The following is a 19,152-nucleotide window of genomic DNA, read 5'->3' on the forward strand; positions in this document are numbered from 1 at the left end:
TTCAGTAAATTCAACTTCCAATAACTAAGTGGAAATACATGAGAGGACACATATTAATGGAAAAAAAAAATTAATTGAATAATTTTAAATTATTTTTGGTTTGTTTAACTGCATCGCCATAACGGATCTGGTAGAGATCTGCATTCAAATTTGCCACAAGTTTAACATTGGATGTTGTCCCAATGCAGCTCCAGGTCCACGTGGACAAACATGCACAGCTCCTGGTGTTCCTAAGCAGTCTCCCAGCCAAGTAATAATCAGGACATACGAGTACTTGTACTCTGCTTAACTGTTGAGATCTTGTGGATTGAAGTGTGCACAGAGTGACATGGCTGCACCAAGTGAATTATTTTAGTAATATCTTATAATCTAAAATGTATAATGTATATGGCCCTGTGACAGACTGGTGGCCTGACCAAGGTGTACTCTGCCTCTCAGCCAGTGACCACTGGGATACATTCCACCCCCTGCCCCTTTGAAATAAGCAGGTATAGAAAATGAAAGAACTAATGAATAAAATGTATATGTGTATTGTAATTAATTATGCTCCTTCTGACAGATGTAATTAACATCTCACCAACTCAAGCGGATACGACAAATTAGGAAATATCTTTATAAACCAGCTACTGAAAGGATTGTCCATGTATTTGTCACCTCCAGTATTGACTATTCTAATGCCCTTCTGTACGGGGCGCCTAAATGCGTCATGAGTAAGCTGCAGAAGCTTCAAAACTGTGCTGCTCGTGTGGTATGTGGTGCAAGAAAATACGACCATGTGACACCTCTGTTGAGAGATCTGCACTGGCTACCGTTGTTATTCTGCATATCCTTCAAGATTGCACTGCTGATGTACAAGTGCATTAACAAGCTCGCACCAATGTATCTTCAAGGTCTGATTGAGGCTCACAATCCACCGCGACAGCTATGCTCCAGCAGCCAACTCAACCTGAAGGTCCCCAGGTGTAGGATTCAGGTTGGGACTTGTGCCTTCACATGGACAGCCCCACAAGTGTGGACCTCTATCCCTAATCATATCAAACTACTTAATTTGGACAATTTTAAAAGACAATTGAAGTCACATTATTTTAAGCATGTATTCTGAGTCAATTTTAGTATTGTTATTTTTCTTTTGCATTTTTATTGGTTTTTATTTGTCTTCAAATTATTTTAATTTTGTTGTTTTAATTGTTTAAAGATTGTAAGTGCCCTGAGAATGTTATATTTTTGGTGCCAAATAAATAAACTGTTTTAACTGTTAAATGCTCATGGCACTTCCCTATGAGCAAATCAATAAAACTCACCAACGCTTCCTGAAATAAGAAGTTTTCCCAAGAACAGCAGAAAATCTGTCACCTTGTCCAGGACAGCGACCCTAGAGATGACACAGACAAAACACTGTCATGCAACAGACAGCCTCAAGGGCTGAGTGCAAACTCTACGCTTTAGATGCAGTGTTGGGAAGCAGGGTAATTAGGAGCACTCTTCCTGTTACGGTTTCACATTCAGGCTTGTAACTGCAAATGCTGTTTGTGTTAGCATTACATGTTTCCTGGCAACAAAGATTTTTTTCCAAAATTGAATATGCAGAGATGCCAGAAACAAAACTGAGAAATAAAATAATAAATAAACCTTCGTAGTAGCATATGCACTGCTGTCAACAGTGGAAAGCAAGGAATGGTTTTACCTAATAACATTCCTCATCAAGAGGCAGAAAGCGTCCTTTGCAGAGGTGCAGAAGTTCTTGCCATATATTGCTACCTGTTGAGGGGAAAAAAGGTTAACAGCGCTCCCTAGTGGGTAATTCAGTGTCAATGCACGAATCAAGAAAAAACTGATCAGAGCTCTTGACAATTCATGTACAGCTCACCATAATGTATGCATTTCTGTTTAGAAATTTGATGAAACGCTCCAGGCACCAGAAGCAGCATTTGAAGCAGCAAAGTATGAAACGGGCAAATGTGTTATGACTACCTGGAAAATGGAATAGATCTATCAGTATCAAAATTAACACCACATTTGGATAAGGTAAACTGTGTTTGAATATCTGCATCTCAGAGGTGCAGCTTACCTTTGAGTTTATGATCCATGTACTCAAGAACAATTCGGAACATCTGCACCACAGCGAGAATCAGAGAACCAAAGGCCAGAGAACCTGTGTGGTAACTGTGACAAAGGAGACCAACAGTGTAAGTAGCAAAATGTTTGAAACCAGATACATTAATGAACAATTCTACAAATGGAAAAACAATCAGAACAAGTTTTTACTTGTAAGATAAAATATGTATGGTGAGATTTTACAGTCACTGTAATTCCACCACCAAAGTCAAGTCTGGGAGCATGCGCTGGTGCTGTGCTTTGCCATGGAACTGTCTTGGGTCCTGGGTGGCAACCACCCAGGCAGACAACTGGTCCATTCCCACAACTCTAAAATAACCATCTATCTGCTACAACTAAGTGAAACATGGCAATGAATGGACGTCTTTGGTACTAGATCTCTTCAGAGGATCCTTGGGTACCGCTGTAATGACTTTGTATCAAATGAATGGTTACTAAGAGATACTAAGATGAAGAGTACCACATTGTGAGGGAGCATCAGCTTTGACATTTTGGCCATGTGGCCCATTTCTCTGTTACCAAAGGACTGCCATATTGTAAAAAAAATAAAATAAAGTGCCTCTGTTTTGTTAGCAGTTTGAAAACTAACTGAAATGTGTTTGACACTGAACCTAAACCAGTTTAAAGCGTGGTGTACACTCAGTAAAATCCTTTTTCCCCATAAGACACAGCTGTTTGAGAAGCTACCACAAAATAAGCTGTTTTTTCCAGTGTAACATTAAATGTAATATGTGGAAGACATATTTCTAAGTAACACTGCTCAACAGTGTTTTCTTGTCATCATGAAGAACTAAAAGAGCTTCTAAGGCTGTTAAAGACATCGTAATAAGAATAGCTTTTAAAGAGCAAAACAATCTTTAACTAGGTCCTTATTCTCTTTTCTAGAATGGCTTCTAGTGAGTCCAGATTAATGCCAATCACAGAGCCAGCTTTCTTGATCAATTTGTTGATTGTTTCAATCATCAACACAGATGTTGCCTCCCCAGAAGAGCACAGACTAAAAAAGAATGTTAGTCAAGATTCCCTGATAGAGGACATGTAGGAGCTTCTTGCTAATGCCAAAGGATCTCAGTTTTAATTTAATTTAATTTATTTCATTTATATAGCACCAAATCACAAGAAAGCTGCCTCAAGGCGCTTCACACAAGTAAGGTCTAACTTTACCAAGAAAAACTCCCTCTGATGATTTGAGGAAGAAACCTCAAGCAGACCAGATTCAAAGGGGTGACCCTCTTCTTGGGCCATGCTACTGACACACTTGACAATACAAATATACAGGAAATTTTGGGAGTCCATGCTGGTGTCCAAGATGGCACACAGTTTTCTCAAAAAGAAAAGTCTTGACTGAGCATTCTTGAAAAGAACCTCAGTGCAGGTGATTCAGTGGTGACTACAGCACTCATTAGCTCCAGGGATGGTTCTTGTGTGGAAAGTGTCTCTTCAATCTCAGAGATCCATAACTTGGTCAGATGCAGAGAATCTCTGCATCTGACCAAGTTATCAATAATCAAGTGCCGCTGCTTTGACCACGGACGTTTGCATAAAACTTTAAATCTGTTCTTGTGCTGGAACAAGGTGCTGGTTATAACATCAGCCTGGGCACATTTGGTTAAACATTCCATTTAAATTAATGTACAATGTTGTTCTTAGCAGTGGTTCCTTTCCAGTGGTTGTGCTCCCTTCCAACTCAAGCAATCGCATTTCCAAGAGGGATAAGTTTGTTTTATTTTGAAATGCAGGGAAAATTGCCACTAGTTGCATGTACTGTAAATACAGGTAATGTTTCCTTCACTTTGTCTTTGGCATGTGGGAGCACACACAACAAGGATGACAGTTGTCATGCAGTTTTTGAAAGATGGAGTGGCTGTGCCATCAAACCTTCACTGACAACGGGGACTTTGGTCAGTATCAGAAGGAGGGTGCTCTTGATAACAAATCCAATCTCATGAAGTCTTGATTGCATCAGGAAAATGTCACATTCACAAAAAAAGTGTGTCCTCTTTTTTCTTCTTTCAACTGGCCTTTTATCTGCTTCACGTCTGGCTTCATTAAGAACAACAATGTCTAAGTTGTAGTTTGTAGCTTGCGAGTGATCAGAGCTGTTCTTCTCAATCCAGTCTGCTTGAGCTGTCCATAAGTGTTCTGACATTACAAATTCTAAATTTGATAGCTTTCACATTTTTTTCTGATTTCAAGCTTGTGATTCCTCCAGATGTTGGCATCTAAAGTAAATAGCTTGAAGCAGACTATCTATAGGTAACCTTTTCCAACCACTTTCCCATGTTGGCCGATCCTAAAAAAGGTTGTCCAGATATGGATGCAGCAGCCTAAGCCTCCTGCTTTTGCCCAAAAGATCAACAACTAAAATCAAATATCCACTACATGTGTGCAACATCCAAACAGAGTTTCCAGATGATCCTGCCCTCATTACTGTTCAATACAAATGCTCATGAAAATGCCAACGCCAATAGTGTTAAAAAGCCAAAGAAGCTGGCGCGTAGTTGAATTTCTGTGTCGTGTTATTTTGTGGAACAGTCACCTTGGTTTTATTTTTTAATGTCCATTTAAAAACATATTTATTGTGTAATACTTATTAATATCATATATAGTTTGAAATAATTTCAACTAACTTTTGTTAGTTTTTATGATATGCTGGTTTGTATGTATGCATTTGTTTTGTTTCTTCTTTTAATTTCATTTTATGGATGTTTAAATTTGTGTTTTAGCCTTTGTGTTGATGTTTTACTATGTAGAACATTTTGAAATTTTCTGCCTGAAAGTTCTATATAAATAAAGGTATTATCACCGGGTGTAAATTCTTACTGAATGTTTTCACACTGTTTCACTTTATGACACTTACTTACCGTATGGCTCGAGTAAATGAGGAGAAGAGAGGACACGCTGGGATGTCGTTTGGCTTTTTCAGAGCCCAGTAGTAGGATGCAAAAGCCCCGGCAAGGGTGCACTGGCCCAGGGCGATAGTAAAGTTGACCAACCACAGGAATACAAACACGTTACACAGCTGGAGGACTAAGATGTAACGGTGGTACAGACTCTCTCCACCATAGAAGGCAAACATGCACTGTGACCCTGGGCACAGTTTGGTAACATTGGACTGATGGAAGGTCTGAAAGGAAGCAATGAAATTGATCTTGTTGTGCAGTCAGGCATCATGAACGTCTGCTACTGTTTCAACAACAGTCATGCAGCACTGTCTCAGGAAAACAATATGGTTATTTCTCACTTTTTGGCCTTTTTCTTATAGGGTGTTGATTACTTTTTTACTTTTGATCTTTTTGATGATTAACAAAGAATTTCACTGAGTATAAGTTAAATCTACACTCACTGGAGGTCACTTAGGCAACTCTCAGAACTGTTGAGCAATATTCACAACAGGGAAGCACAGTGTTGCAGACCGAACGTTCCGCCCCTAAAAATTGGACCGCCTTTTGCATCTGCACATGCGTCGTTTCGGACCACAGCAGCATGTCTGACACGGAGTCTCTTCACCCAAAGTAATCAGATGATAAAAACTTAAAAATTTAAGATGGTAAAACCTCTTAAATCATTCTAAAGTCAGTTTTAAGCAGAAACAAGGCCGTTTTAAGCAGAAACTCGATGAAAGTCCGTGACACTTTGAAATGACCGATGCACAGTGAACGCATCAGCTAGCAGCTCGTTTAGCCGCCCACCCTCTTTTCTGATGAAATAATGCTGAATTTGTGTGGAAATGATTGCTGTACAAAAGCTTCAGATATCTGTCGTTGAGATAGATGATGACTGGAGTGCAGTTTGAAGCAGAAACAAGATGTTAATCCGTGAACCGCGTCATCGAGGGGACCAATTTTTAGGGGGACCGTTTGGTCTGCAACACTGGCAACCTGAATAACATCTGTCAAATAAGCATTCACAGCTGCCAGCTTTGTATTTACACTGTACAGCGCACTCACCTACAGAAAAAAAACAAGAACAAAAAAAAAAACCTGGCCCATCTAGCCCCCATTACTCACAGGAAACAAAAAAGATGCTTTGTTTGATTATACAGTCGGGTAAATAGAAATTGAGAACAGTGACAATCTTTGTCTCTGTATACCACTGTGGTGGATGTGAAATGAAGCAGTCATGATGTGTTTGCACAGTTAACTGTCAGTTTTAATTCAAGGGGATTAACAAAAATATCACTTTAACCATTGTAGGAATTACGGCCTGTTTTTTGCATCAGCCCTCCAATTTCAGAGGACATAACTAACTGGATAATTGACTAACTCACAGGTTCATGGTCATGTGTGGTCAGCTCCCTAATTATTTCATGGCAAATTAAACAGAAAAATGGTCTAAAGCTCATTCCAAATATGGAATTTGCATTTTCTTGCTGTTCTCTGGAACTCTCAAAATCAAGTCCAAAGAGATGCAAGTGATGCAGGGACAGAATTTGGACAATCAGACAGATATAGAGCTGCCACGATTAGTCGACTATAGTCACGATTACACCGAATATTAAAACTGACGTGTCTAATTCAATAATCAACGCACTCATCAGGGCTGGATCCAGAGTGAAAATCTGACAGATGCATTTTTACCCAATGATAAAATAAAAATCGTACGTGTCTTGCTAGTCAATAATCTTCATTCTTTTATTCGGATTTTATTTTATTCGTGTATCACATGGCTGTGGAACTTCCCTATAATTTAAAAATAAGTTTTAGAATTTTGCAGAATTTATTTATTTGCTCCAGAAGAAAAGTAGATCTGCAAATTTACAGTGTAGTTTTTAGAATTTTATAGTATTTATTTTTAATATTTATTCGCTCCAGAAGAAAAAAAAATTGATCTACAAATTTACAGTTTGGAATTTTTTGAATTTATTTCTAATAGTATTTATTTGCCCCAGAAGAAAAATATAACTACCAATTTACAGTGTATTTAAAATATGAAGAAAGTTCTGTGTGTCAATAATGATTTAATTTCTTTGATTATCGGAAAGTGTCCTATGCCACGTGACCGAATGGATGCCTTCGTTCGGATACATGTATTTGGTAAATAAATAGAATGTTTTCCAATCTGGAGTTTGTGTGTGGCATAAATACACTTAAACCAGGCATACTTCCATGATGATTTATGGATAAATTAAATACTTTTACAATCAATGCATGTGGTATGTCCGATATCGTCGGCATCAACAATCGATAGCGACTGAGCGAGTGTTTTTTTTTCCAAGTTTCGGCCAACAATTGACCAACGATTTTAGTCGGAAAACCACCGAAAATGTAATTTCAGTCATCATAGAATGCCTTTCAAACCACACTATTGTCTGAAAACTATTTATAAACCACTCACTGTTTCTTGCTGAAATAAGCGCCCAATTTTCCTTGCACAACAACGTTTTTCCTGGATGCCATGATCATCGACTCGATTGGACTGACGCTATGTTTGTTTTGATCCACCTGTGCGGTGCATTGTGGGATCAAATCAAAAGCTGTGTTTACCGCAGGGAAACGTTCGTCACTATTCGGGATTATTTGAGATTTTTTTTTAACCGATGACGAAAGATGCATAAAAAATCTGACCGATGCAACTACATCGGTCCAAACCGGTCTTGATCCGGGCCTGGCCATCATTTACTTTTTTAAGCTTTGTTTTTCTCTTAAAGCTGCCACTGTATCTTCCACTGCCTTTCTGTCCTTGACGCACCTGCACAGTAGTGGTAATCCAGGTTAGCCATGATGTCACCGGAAAAGTTACGCCCATACAATATCATGGCTTGCCAGCAATGAAGCTCAAAAGTTTGGGAACATTTTAGTCAAATTAAAAAGAAAAACGTGCAATGCAAAATCTGCAAGGCTTAACTTGCCTTCCACGGCAGTACAACGGTGATGGAGGAGCATCTGAAAAGGAAAGATGTTGTGACTGATTGTGACGAAGTGAGACAGTCCTCTTGGTAAGCTAATTGGCTAGTTAGCCACTAACATTAATGTCTATAGTGAGCTACTTACTTAGCTGTAAAAGTTGACATTAAGGATGACGATTGCATTAGCCTTAACACACATATGTCATGTGTTTGCTGTAACGTTATAACAGGGATGTCATGTTTGAATAGGAAATGTGATAACGCTAATGTTTTATAATGGTACATTAGAGTGCTAAAAAATATGTTCCTCTTTAATGGATGACTTTGTCACCAAGTAAAAGCTGAATGAACTATCATCTTAATTGTATTTATTTTTAGTTAGTGTTTAGCATATACCTTAAACACGTCAAGCTTGAAGCTAATGATGGTTATATAAGAGCAGCTGCTTCCCAACGCATTAAGCGGCAATTTCCGTATGATCCGATTAGTCGACTAATTGCAAAACAGACAGAAGCTCCACTGACTGATCTGACGGAGCAACTGTGCCGCAAAGTGCCACAGGGACTTTTCTTCAGCCATGACAAGGAATTTAAGTATTTTCAGACATCATTTTCCAAAATCAGAATGCTTTATGTGGGTAATTTTTTTTCAGATTTTCTTTGATGAGTCCACTAAAACGAACAGGTAAGATATATATATTTATATTTACTTTGTGTGTGAATTTACACTGCATGAGGACAGCAGCTTTCAGCGAATTAATGGACACCATCAACTGACGTATTTCGACTTATGAGAAAGCCTGTAAAAATCCATGAATTAGCCGCATCATTGTTTAAGCTGCAGTGTTTAAAGCGTGAGAAAAAAGTAGCGGCTTACAGTCTGGAAATTACGGTAATTCCTAGATGGTTAAAGAGATATTTTTGGTAAACTCATTGATTAAAGCTGGATGGCATTACATCAATCACACCTTTATTGTGTAATTTCAGCTCCATTGTTACAAACATTTATTACAAAAATTGTGCCACTGTCCAATTATGCAAGTCGACTGTAGGTGTTAGAGGTATACTGTGAGAAAACCGTTGCACAATGGTATATTTCACAGGGGATGAGAACAGTATCAGTAAAAAACAAAATCGAATTATTATTATTATTATTGCAGGGACATTTGTTACACCTAAAACCACTGAAAAACAATGAGCACCTCTAATACTTATAAATAAACAGAATACACCACGTAATGTATAATTAACACTTTAGAATTAATAATTATGAGAAACGACATAAATTAGTTTAGGTGGGATGACGCAAATTATGAGGAAAATATGCAAACACGGGGAGAGCACGCACACTCCACACAGTAAGGACCAGGTGTGAAGCAATGCCATGGCCTTCTGGCTGTGAGGAAACCACTGTACTACCCCAAATCAAATCAAGTCAAATCAAATAAAATAATTTCTTTGTATCCATAAGCCCAGTCTATCTGCCAACAGTGATCACAATTGGATTAAATGTTCTTAATATTACATAAATACATACAAACAAACAAACCATTACATAGGCAATCATGAGAGTGTAAGTCTCTATTAGCGCCAATAACTAAACACTGCAAAAGTATAGTGACTGTATTTTTTGGAATAGAAATGTTCAGAAATTTCACACTTGATTTTCTGATGACCCACTACTGCAGAAAAAAAGCCATCAAGCACTATTTTTTTAATGAAAGCTATACTGTACACACTGTGTACTACTGACAAATGTTCCTTCTGTGTAATTGTAGAAAAAAAAATAAGGCTCACCTCTGGATTGCATGTGTGATTGGCGTACATACATTTAACATCTGTGGACAGCACCTTATAGACGGCATCACCAGAGGATGCTAAGAAGCTTCAGGGAACAGTTAAGGGCTGTAAAAACGGACATCACCAAATCCACAGCACACTGATAAAATACAGTCATATTAGCTGTGTACATTCCGTCAAATGATATTCAACAAGAGTGCTCTGAGAGCACATTATCCCCTGCTAGCAAATAATGCTCTGGTACAAGTGTTTGGCACACTGTGATAACATTTCAAGGTATCTGATAACATTTGTTTTGTCAACACACATTAGCTATTTGGACTTCTAGCACAAAAAATGTAAAATGAGCTAATTTAGTGAAGAATTTCTTTCTTAAATCAGGAGAAACATTTCTTGCTAATGAATCACAGAATAGAATAATAAATATATCAAATGACAATATAATATGTGTACAATCAAAATATAATGAGTTGTACCAGGTTTCATGAAATTCCCCATAAAAATGTGAGAAGAGTTGATTTCAGAATGTAGGCACCCATTCATGAAACTGACAGAGCCTAGATTTGTTAATCAAGGGCCATTACTCTGGTAAAATGGGCCCAACTCTAAACAATATGATAATGTGCATATTACCAACCTATAATAAGGATTTGTACCAAGTTTAACAAAATTCCTCCTATAAATCTGAGAGGAGTTGATTTCAGAATGCAAGCACCCACTCATGGAACTGACGGAGTCTGGATTTGTTAATCAAGGGCCATAACTCTGGTAAAATGGGCCCAACTCGAACAATATGATAACGTGTGTATTACCAACCTATAACATGGACTTGTACCAAATTTCACAAAATTCCTCCTAAGGATGTGAGAGGAGTTGCTTTCAGAATGCAGGCACCCACTCATGAAAATGACAGTCTAGATTAGATTTGTTAATCATGGACCATAACTGGTAGAATGGGCCCAACTGGAACAGACAGACAGACAGATAGAAGTCACCACACCATAATCCCCTTCAAGCATTCGGCCAGCAAGGGATAAAAACTGCTGTGCCATTTCATGGGTTAAACTACCCAAAGATTGCATTAAGTTAGAAATATTTTGTACTTGTGATCAACTTGGAGTAGCAACAGTCAGAAGGATACACTGCTGTGACGGCCCAGTAAGCTATGCAGATGGCCAGAAGGAAAAAGGTGATTATTGGATAAAATAGAGTGGACATGACATAGCCGATGGCCCTAGAATGAAGAGAAATAACGTTTCCAGTTGTGTCTTATGCATAAAAACAGCATTTAAATGTTACAGTCAACAGCACTTTTATCTTTACTCACTTGCTCCCCTCCTTCAATAATGCAATTGCGATGCGTAGCCTTGTTCTCAGAAATATCAGCATAATGACAATGACGGCCTCAGTTACACAAAGTGAAATCACTGCAACATAAATGCAACATTTAATTCAATGTTAAATGGACAAAACAAGTTGAAAACAGATGCGCAGTTGGGGAAGTGATAGTCTAGTGGTAAAACAGTGGGCTTGAAACCAGAGGATCCTCATTTCAAACCCCTGTCAGGCTAGAAAATCACTAAGAGCCCTTTGGCAAGGTCCTTAATCTCCAAGTTGCAATGGGTGTGGAGTGAGCACCTTACATGGCAGCATCCTGACATTGGTGTGTGTGTGTGAGTGAGTGAGTGAGTGAGAGAGAGAGAGAGAGAAAGAATGGGTGAATGCAAAGCATCAATGTGAAGAGCTTTGAGCATCTGATTCAAATGGAAACGTGCTATATAAATGCAGTCCATTTACCATTTATTTTTGACAGTTACAGCCCAGACATATTTCTAACAATGAAGCTGAGTATCTGAACAACAGCAACAGCAGTTTTCACTCTGGCATTCTAAAGCATCACACTGTATCTCTATTTGAGAAATGTGTGTGTGTGTTTGCGCCCCTACTCCTTTGAGGTGTGCAGACCAATTTCCACCAGCATGTAAGCTCACCCCAGAATTGCTGTTAAATTGGTCAGAACAAATACAGATATTTTGTTTTGGCAAAGATCAAGGTCACTGGAGTTAAAGGTGAAAATTGTGATAGTTACTTTGATGTCCACCAAATCTGGCACATCTAATGTACAACCCCAGTTCCAAAGAAGTTGGGATGTTGTGTGAAATGTAAATAAATACAGAATACAATGATTTGCAAATCCTCTTCAACATATATTCAATTGAATACACCACAAAAACAAGATATTCAATGTTCAAACTGATAAACTTCATTGTTTATGTGCAAATATTTGCTCATTTTGAAATGGATGCCTGCAACACATTTCAAAAAAACTGGAACAGTGGAATGTTTACCACTGTGTTACATCACCTTTCCTTCTAACAACACTCAATAAGCATTTGGGAACTGAGGACATTTATGATTGGGTATAAAAGGAGCATCCCCAAAAGTCTCAGCTGTTCACAAGCAAAGATGGGGCGAGGATCACCACTTTGTGAAGAAATACAAGAAAAAAATAGTCCAACAGTTTAAGAACAATTTTTTCAACATTCAATTGCAAGGAATTTAGGGATTCCATCATCTACAGTCCATAATATAATCAGAAAATTAAGAGAATCTGGAGAACTTTCTACATGTAAGCGGCAAGGCCGAACACCAACACTGAATGCCCGTGACCTTCAATCTCTCAGGTGACACTGCATTAAAAACTGACATCATTGTGTAAAGGATCTTACTGCGTGGGCTCAGGAACACTTCAGAAAGCCAACAACATCAACAACATTCAGAAACGCTGCCGCCTTCTCTGGGCCCGAGCTCATTTGAAATGGACAGACGCAAAGTGGAAAAGTGTGCTGTGGTCTGATGAGTCCACATTTCAAATTATTTTTTGGAAATCATGGACGTCATGTCCTCAGGACAAAAGAGGAAAAAGACCATCCAGATTGTTACCAGCGCAAAGTTCAAAAGCCAGCATCTGTGATGGTATGGGGGTGTGTTAGTTGCCCATAGCATGGACAACTTACACATCTGTGATGGCACCATCAATGCTGAAAGGTACATCCAGGTTTTGGAGCAACACATGCTGCCATCCAAGCAACGTCTTTTTCAGGGACGTCCTTGCTTATTTCAGCAAGATGATGCCAAGCCACATTCTGCATGTGTTACAACAGCGTGGTAAACATACCACTGTCCCAGCTTTTTTGAAATGTGTTGCAGGCATCCATTTCAAAATGAGCAATTATTTGCACAAAAACAATACATTTTATCAGACTGAACATAAAATATCTTGTCTTTGTGGTGTATTCAATTGAATATAGGTTGAAGAGGATTTGCAAATCATTGTATTCTGTTTCTGTTACATTTTACACAACGTCCCAACTTCATCGGAATTGGGGCTGTAGGTGGGTTGCAGAATTTGCCAAGTGACATCAAATATGCCAAAGGTAATTTCCTGGGGCCAAAGTCACTGACGTCAGCGTTCAAAAATGGTCAAGGTCATTGTGGTCATTTAATGTCAAATTGTCATGGCCATTACTGTCTTCATGGTCACATGTACTATTACCTACTGTTTTTAAATTTATCCATGTTCTGTCGTTTATCCTTGATCAGGTCTTCCGACTCTTCCTGGGGAATTCCAAGGCATTCTCAAGCTATCTGGGAAATATAATCCCTCCAGCGTCGGTCTTCCCTGGGGCCTCCTCTCATTTGGACATACCTGGAAGGACCCCCTAGGGAGACGGCCAGAGGGAATCCTCACCAGATGCCCAAACCACGTTAGCAGGCTACTTTCAATGCAAAGAAGCAGTGGCTCTACTCCAAGTCTCTTCTAGATAGTTAAGCTTCTCACTCTGTCCCGGGGAGTGACAGCCCAGATACAGGATAGAGGAATCTCATTTCTGCATCTTCCACAACCTTCTTTCAATCATTACCCAAAATTCATGATCATAGGTGAGGATGGGAGTGTAAAGCAACTGGGGAACTGAGAGGCTCACCTTCTGGCTCAGCTCTTTCTTTACAACGACTGCCTGGTACAGAGCCCGTAAAACATCAGACGCAGCCCCAATCCATCTATCAATCTCATGCTCCAACTTGCCCCCACTCATGAACAAGGCCCAGAGATAGTTAAACTCCTCCACTCGGGGCAGTAACTCTCCCCAGACCCTTACATACTTTTTCGTTCACCCACTCAGCTTGCAGGTGAACACCTGGTAGCTGGCCCAGGTCAGGCTCAGCCAAAAAACAAAAACATGGCTTCACCTCCATGTGGACCCACCATCCACAAGGAGAGAATGAAAGGTTTGGTGTGCTGCTTGATAGGCAGAGAACGTATAGACAGGAGCATAAACCCACACAGACTGACACACCCCTTTGCTTCACAATACACATGGGGTTTCTTTTAAAGAATACAGACCAGGAAATGCTCTTGCAATTGTATTTCTTCTCAAGTAACGATTGTGGATGAGCTCCTAGTTAAACAGCTCAATAAAAAAAAGACGACATGCACTCTCACTGTAAAGAACCAAATGATACATAAAGCTGACACAATACACAAGAAGGATTAAGATAAAAGATCAACTAGAGGGAGACATACTGAAGATGAGCCACGTCTGGCTGAGCTGAAGGTAAACTCTGAAATCTGTATGGAAGCCGATATCTGAAATGGTGACGTTAGCATCTGGCTTCCCTCTTAATGTGCTGTACTCCCAATAGCAGTGCCAGATACCTGACAGAAAGAGGCACATGCATTCAAAGGTTAAATGTGAACAAAAGATGGTGTGTTTCTCAACTAATACTGTATGTGATCAAAACTCTTTTCTGTTGTGTACTCTGTGTACTAAGTGGCACCAACAGTGTGGTTAAATGCAGTTTAGTGGATTCTCACCATAGCCAACCACAGTGATGACGCCAAAGATGATGAGCCACAGCAACACGCCAGCGGTGAAACGCAGCAGCAGAATGAAGAGGAGACTGACTACCATGGTGATCACCAGGCCACTGCAACATCACAGACACATGCACATACTGGGATCACACCATTGGAGGGTAGAAGACCTGCATCAACTAACATTTACAAATAAATAATAATATATAATTGTGCAAACTCGAAAGTCTAGCTAGCAGGTCTTTATAAAAAGACACATTTACAAGAATTTGCACCGCTTCAATTTTGTGTATTTACATATTCATCCTGGGGATTTGTAAATACACATGACATTTGCATAACAATAATGTAAACAAAAACATTACATTGATAAAATATAAGATAATTATGTGTTACAGATATATAAATCTGGAATAATGTACAACCCCAATTCCAATGAAGTTGGGACACTGTGTGAAATGTAAATAAAAACAGAATACAATGATTTGCAAATCCTCTTATTGAGTGTTGATAGAAGGAAAGGTGATGTAACACAGTGGTAAACATACCATTGTCTCAGCTTTTTTGAAACGTGTTGCAGGCATCCATTTCAAAATGAGCAAATATTTGCACAAAAACAATAAAATTTATCAGTTTGAACATTAAATATCTTGTCTTTGTGGTGTATTCAATTGAATATAGGCTGAAGAGGATTTGCAAATCATTTTTGTTTTTATTTACATTTTACACAACGTCCCAACTTCACTGGAAACATCCTTTGTGGTAAATCACACTGGGCCTAAAATAATAATTTTGCAGGACTGAATAATACGCAACCATGCCGCACCAATATCATTTGTGCGGCATGGAGGTGTGTCTTGTCAGGTGAGGCAAACCAGGTTTTTTTTTTTTTCCTTCTTTACAACATTATGAAGCCATACATGACTGGAGACGTTATTTGCAATGTCATTACTCCAACTCTGTGATCTCTCATCTAAAACCCCTGCTCTTCTGGAAACGTTTGCACAACAGAAGAGCATTAAGTCACAACCTCTTATAGGCCACATTAACTACAACAACGTTAACTGCAGAATGGACACGTGATATTTAGTGGTGTCGAGTGAATGATGATATCCACACATCAGCTTTGCAGCTGACCACACCTCATTATTTTGATCACACAGGTGGTGCTGGGTGTAAAAATGACATCAGCATCAGGTGAAAACTATCAAAGATGCTTGTATTGGGCTGTGTGCCATCTTAAGCCAGTGGGACAACAGGGGCAGACTCTTCCCTTCTTAAAAATAAAACGTAATCTTTTTGGAATGATAATCAGATGCTTTGTTGTGATATTTGATGTACTTATATTTGCAAACCATTTTTCTTTTTTCACTTTTGATGCTGTGTGTGCTTCTTACCCTGTGTGCTGCTATACAATGCTGCTGGAATCACAATTTCCCTGAGGAAATAAGAAAGTTCTCTCTAATCTAATCTATATGAATTATCATTTTGTTGTAGGGATTTCTTTCAGCTGCTTTCGGTCATTAGGAGTTACCACAGAGGAGCCACTGTGGATCTGCATCATAAATTGGCATATGTTCTATGTCAGACAGCCTTCCTGACACACAACTCTGGATTTGCAAAAAGAACTGACATGACTGGGCTTGAATCCTGCACCTTCTTGATGTGAGGCAAATGACTATGCTCCATAATTGTCTTTTTCTTGTAAAATCTAACAAATTGTTGCTTTAAAAAGCGAAGACTGTATTATTATTATTATTATGAAACTCCATTAGAGTGAAAATGTCGTAGTTTCAAAATGTCATTGCAGGGCCAAAGAAAGCAGCCATGTGTAATAAGAAATACATACAAAGGGACATAAGCCACAGACAGCAGTGAAAATGTGTTTTTTAACCAGATGTAAGGAAAGCACACTTTATCCTACAGACATATTTACATCAGGATCCAGTTCCAGGAGCTGGCATAATCCTCAAAGATCTTGATGCCGACTTCTTTGGCATTGAGAAGACTGGCGATACCTCTGTGCCAGAGTACCAAAGTGAGGTGGGGAAAAAGTCAGAAAGATGACAGAGGACAAAAAAAGGAAGATATAAATAAATAAATAACTAAATAAATAAAAGCAAAGAAAATCAAAATTAACAATCTGTGTTACTGGCTGTAGGAGACAACTGTGGTTCTGAACATTTTGACATTAATTTACCTATGGTGCTGTCAATGGAAAACAAGTCTAAATATAGTTTTAAAAATGTCTCTAATAGCTGCTTAGCAGGTTATGATGGTCTGTAAAAGAGCACAAAGCAGCGCTAGTGTTATCAAAGCACTACTGAGCAATAGGTCCCACAATATGACAGTAAGTGGTGCGGCAGCAGGCTGCTAAATGTGACAGAGAACAGGAGAACATGGAAAAGCATCAAGTAATGGATGAGTTAGATCAAGACAGTGATTTCTGCTCAGACTGCAGGGAAATGTGCACATAAAAATAAGCTTTAAAAAGATAAACTAGGTCCTTTGAACACAACATAATAAAAATACTATCTGCCAATTTGCTTAATTAAATGCCTTAATAAAGTTATATTTTACAACAAGGTAACATGACTGAAATGGAGTACTTGATTTTGTTGACTGACTGGCTTGTGAGAAAAAGCCTAAATACCAACACTGCCACAGAAAACTTTCAAGCACCAAATTTGGTATATATATATATATATATATATATATATATATATATATATATATATATATATATATATATATATATATATATATATATATATATAAAAGTCTTTAGACATTATCTTTTGAATAATCCCACGGGTCATTCAAATTTTCAAGAAAAAAAAAAAAGATTAAACAGTCACTATTCTGGAATCTGGACAATCTTGGTGTCTAAAAGCCTCTACTGGTGGTTGGCTCTCACTGCGGTATTGTATCACTTCCTGTTCCGGAGCACAGCGGTGTTTTTCTGTATCTGTTAGCTGTTTAATCTGCGCAGTTAGATTGATCTAGTTATCTAGATTACGATTTGTTTCCCAGTGTAATCTTTACGTGCCTTAACTAAAGCACTCCTTCTGCTGAATCACCTCTAAATTATTTACACATTATTCACTTTGCGTATTTTTAGGAATCCGCTAGGTTAGCGTAGCTACTAGCTCTTAGCCGATTTAGCATGGCGGCTTCTCCTGTCTCTCCCGCACTTTTCTGCTCTGGGTGTGAAATGTTTAGTTATTCCTCAGCCTCCTTTAGCAGTAACGGTACTTGTAATAAGTGTAGCTTATTCGTAGCTTTGGAGGCCAGGCTGGGCGAATTGGAGACTCGGCTCCGCACCGTGGAAAATTCTACAGCTAGCCAGGCCCCTGTAGTCGGTGCGGACCAAGGTAGCTTAGCCACCGTTAGTTCCCCCCTGGCAGATCCCGAGCAGCCGGGAAAGCAGGCTGACTGGGTGACTGTGAGGAGGAAGCGTAGCCCTAAACAGAAGCCCCGTGTACACCGCCAACCCGTTCACATCTCTAACCGTTTTTCCCCACTCGACGACACACCCGCCGAGGATCAAACTCTGGTTATTGGCGACTCTGTTTTGAGAAATGTGAAGTTAGCGACACCAGCAACCATAGTCAATTGTCTTCCGGGGGCCAGAGCAGATTTGAAACTGCTGGCTAAGGCTAAGCGTAAATTTGGTAAGATTGTAATTCACGTCGGCAGTAATGACACTCGGTTACGCCAATCGGAGGTCACTAAAATTAACATTAAATCGGTGTGTAACTTTGCAAAAACAATGTCGGACTCTGTAGTTTTCTCTGGGCCCCTCCCCAATCGGACCGGGAGTGACATGTTTAGCCGCATGTTCTCCTTGAATTGCTGGCTGTCTGAGTGGTGTCCAAAAAATGAGGTGGGCTTCATAGATAATTGGCAAAGCTTCTGGGGAAAACCTGGTCTTGTTAGGAGAGACGGTATCCATCCCACTTTGGATGGAGCAGCTCTCATTTCTAGAAATCTGGCCAATTTTCTTAAATCCTCCAAACTGTGACTATCCAGGGTTGGGACCAGGAAGCAGAGTTGTAGTCTTACACACCTCTCTGCAGCTTCTCTCCCCCTGCCATCCCCTCATTACCCCATCCCCGTAGAGACGGTGCCTGCTCCCAGACCACCAATAACCAGCAAAAATCTATTTAAGCATAAAAATTCAAAAAGAAAAAATAATATAGCACCTTCAACTGCACCACAGACTAAAACAGTTAAATGGGGTCTATTAAACATTAGGTCTCTCTCTTCTAAGTCCCTGTTGGTAAATGATATAATAATTGATCAACATATTGATTTATTCTGCCTAACAGAAACCTGGTTACAGCAGGATGAATATGTTAGTTTAAATGAGTCAACACCCCCGAGTCACACTAACTGTCAGAATGCTCGTAGCACAGGCCGGGGCGGAGGATTAGCAGCAATCTTCCATTCCAGCTTATTAATTAATCAAAAACCCAGACAGAGCTTTAATTCGTTTGAAAGCTTGTCTCTTA

At 39.2% G+C, this 19,152-nt stretch overlaps 1 protein-coding gene across 4 annotated transcripts in view; it reads right to left on the bottom strand.

Annotated features, from left to right (window-relative positions):
• Positions 1-19,152, bottom strand: part of slc44a5b (solute carrier family 44 member 5b) — a 172,097-nt gene that overhangs the window by 13,878 nt on the left and 139,067 nt on the right. For all 4 annotated transcript variants that reach the window (XM_034179639.1, XM_034179641.1, XM_034179640.1 and 1 more), the window contains 11 exons: positions 16,575-16,658; positions 14,639-14,751; positions 14,348-14,479; positions 11,090-11,189; positions 10,904-10,996; positions 9,760-9,847; positions 4,980-5,242; positions 2,069-2,163; positions 1,868-1,971; positions 1,685-1,758; positions 1,302-1,372 (listed from right to left, as the gene is read on the bottom strand). In XM_034179639.1, coding sequence (XP_034035530.1) covers positions 1,302-1,372; positions 1,685-1,758; positions 1,868-1,971; positions 2,069-2,163; positions 4,980-5,242; positions 9,760-9,847; positions 10,904-10,996; positions 11,090-11,189; positions 14,348-14,479; positions 14,639-14,751; positions 16,575-16,658 — 1,217 coding nt within the window. The remainder of the gene's footprint in view (positions 1-1,301; positions 1,373-1,684; positions 1,759-1,867; positions 1,972-2,068; positions 2,164-4,979; positions 5,243-9,759; positions 9,848-10,903; positions 10,997-11,089; positions 11,190-14,347; positions 14,480-14,638; positions 14,752-16,574; positions 16,659-19,152) is intronic.

The sequence above is a fragment of the Thalassophryne amazonica genome, chromosome 10, assembly GCF_902500255.1.
Source record: "Thalassophryne amazonica chromosome 10, fThaAma1.1, whole genome shotgun sequence".
NCBI lineage: Eukaryota > Metazoa > Chordata > Actinopteri > Batrachoidiformes > Batrachoididae > Thalassophryne > Thalassophryne amazonica.